This window comes from Pongo pygmaeus, chromosome 18 (assembly GCF_028885625.2).
Source record: "Pongo pygmaeus isolate AG05252 chromosome 18, NHGRI_mPonPyg2-v2.0_pri, whole genome shotgun sequence".
Taxonomy (NCBI): domain Eukaryota; kingdom Metazoa; phylum Chordata; class Mammalia; order Primates; family Hominidae; genus Pongo; species Pongo pygmaeus.
In genome coordinates, this window is record NC_072391.2 from 47,160,769 (window position 1) to 47,173,326 (window position 12,558).

At 43.2% G+C, this 12,558-nt stretch overlaps 1 protein-coding gene across 9 annotated transcripts in view; it reads left to right on the forward strand.

Annotated features, from left to right (window-relative positions):
- The window catches only part of HEATR3 (HEAT repeat containing 3), a 40,448-nt gene that overhangs the window by 19,239 nt on the left and 8,651 nt on the right, over nucleotides 1-12,558 (forward strand). For all 9 annotated transcript variants that reach the window (XR_010124438.1, XR_010124439.1, XR_010124440.1 and 6 more), the window contains 2 exons: nucleotides 978-1,114; nucleotides 9,500-9,588. Coding sequence is in view for 5 of the 9 variants with exons in the window: in XM_054453036.2 (XP_054309011.2) it covers nucleotides 978-1,114; nucleotides 9,500-9,588 (226 nt within the window). In the remaining 4 variants the exon portion in view is untranslated. The remainder of the gene's footprint in view (nucleotides 1-977; nucleotides 1,115-9,499; nucleotides 9,589-12,558) is intronic.

A 12,558-nucleotide genomic window follows, 5' to 3' on the forward strand; every position in this document is an offset into this window, starting at 1 on the left:
TCCCAGGTGCATGGGTGTTGGCTTCATAGACTGTTTGTTAAACTCTCTATGTATGTTTTGTACTTAACCGTATATATGTCACATTTCACAATTAAAAATAATTTTAGGCTGGGCATGGTAGCTCACACCTATAATCCCAGGACTCTGGGAGGCCGAGGTGGGAGGATCACTTGAGGCCAGGAGTTTGAAACCAGCCTGGGCAGCATAGCAAGACCCCATCTCTAGAAAGAAAAAAAAAAATACAAAAACTAGCCTGGCATAGTGGCACTCAGCTGTAGTTCTAGCTACTCAGGAGGCTGAAGTGGGAGGATTGCTTGAGCTCAGCAGTCTAAGGCTGTAGTGAGCTATGATGGTGACACCGTACTCCAGCCTGGGAAACAGAATGAGACCCTGTCTGAAGAAAATTAGAATTTTAAGGATGCTACCCTACATAGAATTTTTCTAAAACATATTCCTCATGACTCATGAATGAGTTGTGTATCAGAGGCCGTGAATATTCAAGCAGTTTGATTTGGCAGATTAACAGTTCACCTTATAATTCTAGCACTTTGGAAGGTCCAGGCAGGAGGATTGTTTGAGGCCAAGAGTTCCAGAGCAGCCTGGGCAACATAGCAAGACCCCTATCTACAAAAAATAAAAAACTTAGCCAGGTGTGGTTGCATGCACATGTAATTCTGCTCCTTAGGAGGCTGAGGCAGGAGGATCACTTGTGCTCAGGAGGTTGGAGCTACAGCGAGCTGTGATCACACCAGTGCACTCCAGCCTGGGCAACAGAGCAAGACCCTGTCTAAAAAATGATAATAAATTTTAGAAAACACAAAAAACAGTTCACCTTGTGATTCTTTGCTAACTCCCATAGATCCCTTGTATTTACAGATATTTCTAGTCAGAACCTGAAGCTTAGGCTAAAAGTTAATACTGAATTCTGATGGGCAACTTCTGGAGAATCAGATGGCATTGTTTCACTTCCTTTCCAGAATGAACACTATTCAGTGCAGAGCCCTCTTCTGTCTCCAGAGTCTTGTGTCCCTCCTGGATGTGGAGCACCTGGGAGGAGCCGCAGCCCTTCAGACGCTTGCACAGCATCTGTCACAGCTGCTTTTTTCTCAACCAGGTAAATATTTAGGCTTTATTGTGAAAGACTACGCAGATGGAACAGAATTTTGAAGGGGCAGGAATTTGGATTTTTGTAAATGTATATTGTTTGTCATCCAATCTGCAGAAACCTTTCCCAGACACAGGAATCATGTATTTATAGTTGCCAGGGGGTACAGAGTCAAAACAAGGTATGCAAGCAGCTCCTGGGCTTATAATTTTCTTTTTTGTTAAAATTGTTTGCATCCAGTTATATCAGGCCAGTCAAGGCTGAATCATAAATATCATAAAGGCCTCATTAAGGTATTTGGATAATTCTCAGCCAAGCGTGTGGCTCATGCCTGTAGTCCCAGCACTTTGGGAGGCCGAGGCGGGAGAATCACCTGAGGTCAGGAGTTGGAGACCAGCCTGGCCAATGTGATGAAACCCCTCTACTAAAATACAAAACTTTAACTGGGCGTGGTGGCGGATGCCTGTAATCCCAGCTACTCGGGAGGCTGAGGCAGGAAATCGCTTGAACCCAGGAGGCGGGGATTGCAGTGATCTGAGGTCGTGTCATTTGCATTCCAGCCTGGACAACAAGAGCAAAACTCCATCTCAAAATAATAATAATAATTGAGTAATTTTCTATTATTTTCTTTCCAGTTACAAGCATTTAAATTTGATTAATATATGTATGTAGTACAGAATTCAAAAGTTATTAGAGGACAGAAACTGGAAAGCCTCCCTCCTTTCTCCCACACCCAGTTCCTCTCCCAGAGTCAAGTTACTGTTATACCAGTTACTTGTGTATCCTTCCAGAGAGATTCTCCATGTATAAGAGAGCATGTGTATGGGGGCATGCGTGCGTGTGTGTAAAGCAAACGGTAGGATACCATCCACACAATTCTACACCTTGCCATCATCTAACATGTATCTTCAAACACCTTTGCATGGTAGGAGCTGATTCTCTAAGTTACAGGTCTCTGATATGGATTAATTTCATATGCACACAAAGATCTATAGAGATACCAGAGTTAAATTAAATATTCTTTTAAATGACCTAGCTGTAGGTTTCACTTGGAGGAAAAAAACAAAAAAACAAAAAACTAGCTGTACAAAGTCCGATGCATGTTCTTCTAACAGATTTTCATAGTTCCTTATAGTAAAATCTTACTTAACTTGACCACATTAAACTATAGGAGCTCAAACCAAACAAAAACAAGAGAGACTGAGAGAGAAGAACAAGTGGTGTTTTCTATACTAAAGGAAAACTCTCCACGTTACTCCACCCAGCATCCATTGCTGGAGCGAGGGTAGCCTGGGAGGTGGGAATCTGCCCCTCTCTCAGCTGCTGAGGTTTCAGGTGTCTTTCAGGATTTTTAGAGGGTAAACATGAAGATATTTGCTTCTACACCAACTTAAGGGTAAATGTGAAGATACTTGCTTTCTACACTGGCAAATAAGATAATTCCATTGTGTTATATTCAGTGTATTCTTCATATATTTTATCCTCCTTTTCAGACACAACATTAAGTCCAAGAATTGAACTCCTAAAAGGTCAGGCCAGGCACGGTGCCTCACACCTGTAATCCCAGCACTTTGGGAGGCCGAGGCGGGTGGATCACCTGAGGTCGGGAGTTCAAGACCAGCCTGGCCAACATGGCAAAACCCTGTCTCTACTAAAAATACAAAAATTATCCAGGCGTGGTGGCAGGCACCTGTAATCCCAGCTACTCGGGAGGCTGAGGCAGGAGAATCGCTTGAACCCGGGAGGCGGAGGTTGTAGTGAGCCAAGATCGCGCCATTGCACTCCAGCCTGGGCAACAAGAGTGAAACTGTTTCAAATAAAAAGATCAAAAGAGAGTCACTTTTAACTAAATCCAAGTTTTTGTGTCAACATCCATTCAAGTGTTGGTCCCCAGTTCTTTAGACATCTGTTTTACATTCCATCAAGTTCCTAAGAGGTGCTGTGTGTTTAATGGTACATGTTTTTCAAGTTCTAAATTAATCTTTAAAAAGTAAGTAAATATTCAGAAACCCATATGTGGTTACTGAGCTGTCTCTGCCACCCTTTCAACATTGATTAGTTAACAGGTGTACCTTTCAAGTACTCCTTGGCTGTGCATTCATTGGCTGGAATGATCCCATGAAAGCTGTGCCCAGCCATGCCCAGGACAGGATATAGTCAGGATATGGGCAGTGCTAGTCCCATTCCCATTCCAAGGCAGGATGGGACAAGCACTGGAGTACAGAGGCGGCTCGTCAGTGTGAGCAGACCAGATGATGGCTGTAGCTTTGTATTTATCTCCCAGCCTTCTTCTAAACCTGGAAGAGATCTGGATGGTAAACGGGGAGGGGACTTTCCCCAACTTTTGTAAGCATTCTGGCTCCCATCAGCCCAGCAAGATGTCCTGTGGGGTGGGAGTGAGAGGGCTGCTGTTGCTCATGCCCACCCCCACCCATTCCCCTGGGTAGAGGCGGGGGGCAGAGCCAGGCAGGGAGTCCACAGCCAGGGTCCCAGGTGAGCAGGACCCCAAGTCTCTCACTGCTTCCAAGCCCTACCTAAGCTCCAGGTAACCCTGGCAGTCCTGGTTCCTCAAGCTGCCATCTCTCAGCTCTGGGCCATTTGTCACTGAGAGTCTGGTCCAGGTACCCCCAGTCCCATCCCCAGGAAGCACAGAGTTTATTTCACTGGAAACAAACCCCCTGTGTGCCTGTGCTATAGTGAAAGCACTCAGGTATGTTTCTCCTGGTTCTGCTGGTTATTTGTGGTCATTGAGGCCAGCACATTTATTAACTGCAAAGATCGCAGGAAAACCGTCCCAAGCTGAGTCCTGGAGAAATAATGGAAAGTTTCTGAACTGTGGGAAAATATAACTAAGCACTTTGATTTTAAATAAATTCCTATTTCATGTCTATTCTTGACATCATCTTTTTTTTTAAGGTTCAGGAATGTGACATGCTGCTAGGTTAAGAATGCTTTTGTGTATCCTGAGGGTCATGATGTTATTTATGTAGAAATCACCTACCACACGTTACTGTCACAACAGTAATTTTGAAAATGTATTCACCTAATGACATGGGCTCAGTTACTTCCAGGGATTGGTAGTCTGAATTGGCCTTGCCTGTGTAATGGGTTTGGATGGTTACTGCTGGGGGAAGAGGGCCATTAACAATACCTCTGGGCTGTCCAGCTTGCTTGGGGCCCATACTCGTATCCCATCTATGGCCTTCGTATCACCTAATATTGGCATTCGGAGAAATGGAGAATCAAAATGACTCGAAAAGTAGTGTCATTGTTATTTATTTTGGAATAACAGAATATTTTCTTATCAGAATGAATTTGATAAAGGTTAATCGCTTATATTTGGAGATGATATTCTTTTTTTTTTCTCTTATTTGAGACGGAGTCTTACTCTGTTGCCCAGGCTGGAGTATGGTGGCGCGATCTTGGCTCACTGCAATTTCTGCCCCACAAGTTCAAGCAATTCTCCTGCCTCAGCCTCCCAAGTAGCTGGGATTACAGGCGCCTGCCAGTGTACCTGGCTAATTTTTGTATTTTTAATAGAGACGGGTTTCACCATGTTGGTCAGGCTGGTCTTGAACTCCTGACCTTGTGATCCACCGGCCTCGACCTCCCAAAGGGCTGGGATTACAGGCATGAGCCACCACGCCTGTCCTAGAGATGATATTATAATACAGTCCTAAGCATTTGGGATTTATTAATAATGTAATCCTATGGGTTCTATATGGATAGTGGGAACTGTTACAAGATAATTTAGTGGGGGCTGGCCATGGTGGCTCACACCTGAAGTCCCAGCACTTTGGGAGCTGAATTGGGAGGATCACATGAGCCCAAGAGTTTAAGACCAGCCTGGGCAACATAGTGATACCCTGTCTCCACCAAAAAAGGTTTTTTAATTAGCCAGGAGTGGTAGATTGCTTGCGCCTGTGGTCCCAAGAAAGCTAAACTGGGAGGATTGCTTGAGCCCAGGAGGTCAAGGCTGCAATGAGCTATGATTGTGCTACTGTACTCCAGCCTGGGCAACAGAGTGAGACTCTATCTCAATAAAATAAAATAAAAAAGGAGAATTTAGTGGGGAGAATGGGGCTAAATATCTCTGCTGTTTTGTGTTATGGTTGAGAGTTAAACGTATGATGGTTCTACTGCTCTAACTTGTTTTAATTTTAATGCTAAATACAGTTCTGAATACAGTAGTTATAACATTTGTGATACTCTGTACATACCTACATTTATGTTTGTGTCTGATATCAGAGATGAGGACATTTTAGTACAATCTGGTCCTTGCATTCAAAAGCACTAATATCTTTGTCTCCTTCATTAAAAGCTATTGGTTTTCAAAACATCAATGCGTTTTTTAGCAATGTTGTATTTCATATCATTCGGCTCTATTACATGAGTTCTGAAATCATTTAGGATTCTCTGTTTTTCCAGATTTTGAGAATCAGAACGTTCTTTTTTAGTTATAATTAAAATGGTAGTATCCCATTCTGGGATATATTTTCCATTCCATATCAGAATATTGAAAATTCAGGCTGGGTGGCCGGGCATGGTGGCTCACGCCTGTAATCCCAGCACTTTGGTAGGCCAAGGCAGTTGGATCACCTGAGGTCAGGAGTTTGAGACCAGCCTGACCAATATGGTGAAATCCCGTCTCCACTAAAACGAAAATTAGCTGGGCATGGTGGTGTGTGCCTGTAGTCCAGCTACCTGGGAGGCTGAGATAGGAGAACTGCTTGAACCTGGGTGGTGAAGATTGCAGTGAGCCAAGATTGCACCACTGCACTCCAGCCTGGGTGACAGAGCAAGACTCTGTCTCAAAAAAAAAAAAAAAAAATTAATTAATTGATTAAAAATAAGAAAAAAGAAAATTCAGGCCGGGAGTGGTGGTTCACACCTGTAATCCCAGCACTTTGGGAGGTGAAGGTGGGCAGATCACCTGAGGTCAGGAGTTCAAGACCAGCCTAGCAAACGTGGCGAAACCCCATATCTAAAAATACAAAAATTAGCTGGGCGTGGTGGTGCACGCCTGTAATCCCAGCTACTTGGGAGGCTGAGGCAGGAGAATCACTTGAACCCGGGAGGCGGAGGTTGCAGTGAGCCCAGATCTCGCCACTGCATTCCAGCCTGAGTGACAGAGTGAGACTCTGTCTAAAAAAAAAATTAAAAAATTAAAAAATTAAAAAAATTTAAAATCAGTCTGAAAAATTCACCTGAGTATAATTACTTGTGGGTTGATTATGTACCTACATTTAGACATGCTACAAATTCTTAAATATTGTTTGAAGTTGGCTGGGCACGGTGGCTCGCGCCTGTAATCCCAGCACTTTGAGGGGCTGAGACAGGCAGATCATGAGGTCAGGAGATCGGGACCCTGGCTAACACGGTGAAACCCCGTCTGTACTAAAAATGCAAAAAAAATTAGCCAACCATGGTGCCGGGCGCCTGTAGTCCCAGCTACTCGGGAGGCTGAGGCAGGAGAATGGCGTGAACCTGGGAGGTGGAGCTTGCAGTGAGCCGAGATCGCACCACTGCACTCCAGCCTGGGCAACAGAGTGAGACTCTGTCTCAAAAAAAATAAAATAAAATATTGTTCAAAGTTGTTGAGAGTAAAGACATTTTGAATCACCTCTTTGTGTGCAATTCATAAATTTATAAATTCATAATTTTATAGGGCTATACCTAGAGCTTTAATCAAATATACATTTCACAGTCAATATGGTAATTTTTTGAAGTTTAATAGCAACAAATTGGCTAGACAGAGTGGTGCACACCTGTAATCCCAGCACTTTGGGAGGTTGAGGCGGGTGGATTGCTTGAGCTCAAGAGTTTGAGACCAGCCTGTACATATGATGAGACCCTGTCTCTACAAATACAAGAAAAATTAGCTGGACTTGGTGGCACGTGCCTGTGGTCCCAGCTACGCGGGAGGCTGAGGCAGGAGGATTGCTTGAGCCCAGGAGGTCCAGGCTATTAACAACTTCACACTGATTTTTGAGTGCCTGTTAGGTACCACCACATTTTATGAGACAGGCCTTGTTATTTCATCGTCCTGCTGAGGAAGCTGAGATGTAGGAACCTTAACTGAGAGGTTAAGGAACCTCTTCCAGGTCATTCTTTTTTTTTCTTTTTTCTTTTTTGTTTTTTTTTGAGACGGAGTCTCGCTCGCCGAGGCTGGAGTGCAGTGGCACGATCTCGGCTCACTGCAAGCTCCGCCTCCCGGGTTCATGCCATTCTCCTGCCTCAGCCTCCAGAGTAGCTGGGACTACAGGCGCCCACCACCACACCTGGCTAATTTTTTTTTTGCATTTTTAGTAGAGACGGGGTTTCACCGTGTTAGCCAGGGATGGTCTTGATCTCCTGACCTCGTGATCTGCCCACCTCGGCCTCCCAAAGTGCTGGGATTACAGGCGTGAGCCACCACGCCCGGCCCAAGGTGGTCATTCATTCTTTTAGCTTGTATTTATTGAATGCTTTATATCGTACACTGTTCTAGATGCTAGGGATCCAGGCGTGAACAAGATAGGCTAGGTCACTATGTTCGTGGAGTTTGCATTCTAGTATAAATAAATGTTTTATGTGATATTAGCTATGAAGAAAAAAATAAAAGCAGAATGATATGAGGCGTTGCACTAGGCCAGTTAGTGTGGAAAGGCCTCTGTGAGGAGGTAACGTTTGAGCCAAGACTAAAATGAAGGCAGGAGGAGTCACATAATTAGGTCAAAGGCAGCTCTGTATCCCAGGGCTGAGTGTGCAAAGCTCTCCTATTATTCTGTGATTATTATGGGAAATCCCCTATTTTGGTACATAATATATATCTGAAAATGAAAGAGCCAAAAAATACAATCAGCCAGGATTAGAATTTGAACAGAAGTTGCCTCTCTTCCACCCAGGTAACCTAGAAGTGGGGGATCGGAATGGTATCGAGTCCCAGGCACTGTGGGGCAGGAAGTGAGTGTATCTATTGCTACATAACAAGCTATTCCAAAACTCTGTGACTTAACAACAACAATAATCATTTATTATTTCTCAAAGTTTCCTTTGGTCAAGAATTTGGACAGGGCACAGTGGAGATGGCTTTTTCCTATTCCACAATGTCTAGGTCAGTGGTTCTCAACCATGGCCACTTATCCCCTCCCACCTCCCACCTGGGGACATTTGGCAACGTCTGGAGCTATTTTTGGTTTTACAACTTGGAAATTGCAACTGGTATCTAGAGGGTTGAGGCCAGGAATGTTCCTTCACATCCTACGGTGCCCAGGAGACCCCTGCGCACACACAAAATGAAGAATTATCTGGTCCAAAATGTCAGTAGTGCAGAGGCTGAGAAATACTAGTCTAGGGCCTCTGCTGGAAGACTCGCAGAGTGTGGGCTGGAATCATCCGAAGTCTTGTTCACTCACGTGTCTGGCAGTTGGTGCAGGGGTTGTCAGGAAGAACACCCACAGTGACCTTTTCATGTGATGCAGGCTTCCTCATAACAGGATGGTTGAGTTCCCAGGGCAGAAGTCGAGAGAAAAAAGAGCATGCACACATGCGTCAGGGCTGGAAGTCATACTGCCTTTTGTGACCTAGCCCGTCACTTCGTATTCTGTTGGTTGAAGAAGTCACAAAGTCCCACCCTGATTTAAGGAAAGGAGAAGTAGATTTCACATCTTTATGGGAAGTGGCAAGGTGCTTGAAGATCACACAGGACTTGAAATATTGCTGTGGCCATTTTTAGAAAATACAGTCTACCACACCAAGCAAATCTTTTCCCATCAAAGGGGTTAAGGAGCCAGCTCCCCTGGGTGACCCTCACTGTCCCTTGCACGTGCCTGTGCTAGCATAATGGCTTACTGCTGGTGTTCTCGTTGTCCTCTGTGGGAAGAAGGGACAATAAGAAAAGTGTGCAAATAAGGAGTAGGAGTGGGAAGGAGATGTTGGATCAGTTAAAGTGATGGTGCCGTCATGTCCTGGCTCTGCACAAGCAACTGTGTGTGGCTAAGCAGTGGGCCTGGGTTGGCAAGGAAGCATTCTGACTCCACCAAAGGTAGGTCTACCCAGCACCCTGATGGAGATCTATGAATGACAGAATTCAGTCTGCAAAAGCTGGCTCAGGTTTATTATGTGCTAAAAGTGTGAGTCAAATGAAAACCCAGTGTCTGGAAGTCAAGGACTGTCTGTAGAACACCTCCTTGCTGTGATTATTTTAACCACGATCATCTTTCAGACTTAGGTATAGGGTGTATAGGGGGCTGTTAACTAAATATTTTGGCTTAAATATCGAGGGGTTTTGTTTGTTTGTTTTATTAAGAATAGCATTTATTAACATTTAGCATGCTTTGTTTCGTTTGTTGCTTCTACAAAATAGCCTATCTTGGAGAAATGCAAATTTTACATTTCATTTTTGTGTTTTAGATTTTGCTAAACATGTTGACTTTCTAGAAGCCATAAGTAGTGCTTTGAGGGCCCTTTTGCAAACAATGGCCTCCAAGAACATTACCCAGGTAAGAGTTTTAAAATTTTTTGTATGAAACTTGTAAAGATTCTGTATTATGGAGGCCAAATTCATTACTTCACTATTTTTAAAAATACATATTTCTGTTACAAGAATAATACGTGATCATTGTAAAAAAGAAAACAAAAGTGATTAAAATAAAAAGTAATATCTTTCTACTCCCTACCATCAGCAACACACACAGGTGCTTTTAATTTAATTTTTTAAGTTTTTTAATATATAGGCTTACTAGCAAAACAAGTGCTTTTTAATCGATACAACTTAATTGATAGATATGTTGTAAATAATTTCTCTATCATTGGTCTTTTTTTTTAATATTTTTTTTTTTTTGAGACAGAGTCTTCCTCTGTCGCCCAGACTGGAGTGCAGTGTCATGATCTCAGCTCACTGCAACCTCTGCCTCCTGGGTTCAAGTGATTCTCGTGCCTCAGCCACCCAAGTAGATGGGATTACAGGCATGCGTCACCACAAAATTTTTGTATTTTTAGTAGAGACGGGGTTTTGCCGTGTGGCCAGGCTGGTGTTAAATGCCTGACCTCAAGTGATCCACCCACCTTGGCCTCCTAAAGTGCTGGGATGCCAGGCGTGAACCACTGTACCCAGCCTTTTTTTTTTTTTTTTAAACATTTCATTACAGACTTTGTAAGCATGCCCTCCTGACCCTTCACAGCAATCCATGTGCACTTCATCTCCCATAGGTGCCTGACCACTTTTGTTACTTTTTACTAAGGAGATTTTCAAACATTCCTAAAAGCAGAGATAATTCTGTTGCTTTGTTTTTTGAGACGGGGTCTTACTGTGTTGCCCAGGCTAGCATCCTGGATTCAGTCCTCCCACCTCAGCCTCCCAAGTAGCTAGGATTACAGGTGTGCGCTACCATGTCCAAAGCAGAGATAACCCTATGAGCCTGCATGCACCGTCGCCAAGCCTCAGCAGGTTATTAGCATCCTGTCATTCTTGTGACATGGTTTCATTCATCTCACTGGGTCCTTATTTTTGTTTCCTGGAGTATTTTAAAGCAAATCATATTTGACCCATCAATATTTTATTATGTAGTTCAGTATGCATGTCTGACAGAAAATTAAATTTTTAAAAATCTCAACCCCAGTACCATTACCCCAAGCCTCCAAATTAATGGATATTTCTTGTTATCCTTTGGTTTGTACTCTGAGTTCAGTTTTCCTAGTTGCAGTCTAAGTTCAGTTTTCCCAGATTGCCTTAAAAATGTATTTTAACATGGCCGGGCGCGGTGGCTCACACCTGTAATCTCAGCACTTTGGGAGGCTGAGGCGGGCAGATCACCTGAGGTCAGGAAGTCAAGACCAGCCTAGCCAACATGGTGAAACCCCGTCTCTACTAAAAATACAAAAGTTAGCTGGGCATGGTGGTGCACTCCTATAATCCCAGCTACTTGGGAGGCTGTGGCAGGAGAATCACTTCAACCTGGGAGGTGCAAGTTGCGGTGAGCCAAGATCATGCCACTGCACTCCAGCCTGGGCGATAGAGCAAGACTCCGTCTCAAAAAAAAAAAAAAAAAAAACCAGAAAAAGAAAAAAAAGTCTTTTAACAATTGGCTTGTTCAAATCAGGATCTAAGCAAGGTTCACGTGTTGCTTTTGGTTGATATTTTGGTCTCTTATTATCTCAAAAAGAAAGTTTTACTGAGATTTGATTCACATACCATGCAGTTTATCCATTTAAAGTATACAATTCAGGCCGGCTGCAGTGGCTCACGCCTGTAATCCCAGCACTTTGGGAGGCCAAGGCGGGTGGACCACGTAAAGTCAGGAGTTCAAGACCAGCCTGCCCAACATGGCGAAACCCCATCTCTATAAAAAATACAAAAATCAGCCGGGCATGCTGGCAGGCGCCTGTAATCCCAGCTGCTTGGAAGGCTGAGGCAGGGAGAATTGCTTGAACCGGGAGGTGGAGGTTGCAGTGAGCTGAGATTGCACCACTGCACTCCAGCCTGGGCGACAGAGGGAGACTCTGTTTCAAAAATAAATAAATAAATAAAGTGTACAATTCAGTGGTTTTAGTGTATTCTCACATTCTTAAATCTCTTAAATCTATAGCATTTCCCTCACTCCCCCCCTTTCCCCATACACTTACCCATTGAAGAAACTCTCATTTTGTTCCGTAGCATTTTCTGCACTGGCAGATTTGGCCAACTCACCATGATGGCATTGTTCAGCATTCCTCTGTCCCCCATGTTTCCTGTGAGCCAGGAGCTAGGTCTAGAGCCTTAATTAGATCCAGGTCCAGATTATTTTTTGTTTTTTTTTTGTATTTATAATAAGTAATCTAGACAGGTCCAGATTTTTTGGCAAGAGTAATTTATAGTGCTGTATATATTTCCTATATTTATATCACAAATCGTATGATATCATAAAATAGTGATGCTGAGATTAATTAGTGAGTTCACGTAATGGTTTTATAACCAGTGATTGTGGTTGCCTGGCTCCATTATGTCATTAGTGGGTTGCAGAATAGAGATATCCTAATTTTGTCTTTTCTTTTTTTTTTTTTTACATTTATTAGCTATGATTCTTTTTTTTTCTTTTCTTTTTTTTTTTTTTTTTCAGAATAGATATCCTAGCAATCTCTATAAGTGACCAGTGATTTTTTTTGCTTTTTAGTATCATTTTGAACTCAGGGTTTTTTATATGTTTGTATTTCATTCCATTACAGTCATGCTTTTTGCTGCCAAATTCATCCCATCTTTGGATAGTAGGAGTCCCTTCAAATTGGCTCCTGTGTCTCTTTTACAAGAATTTTAGGTTTTTGATCACTTTTGCTTCCAGGCATAGGATGTCCCAGGTTCAATTTGTAATTTTCTTGCTTAAAACCTGGAATCTGGCCAGGCACAGTGGCTCATGCCTGTAATCCCAACACTTTAGGAGGCCGAGGTGGGCGGATCACTTGAGGTCAGGAGTTTGAGACCAGCCTGACCCACATGG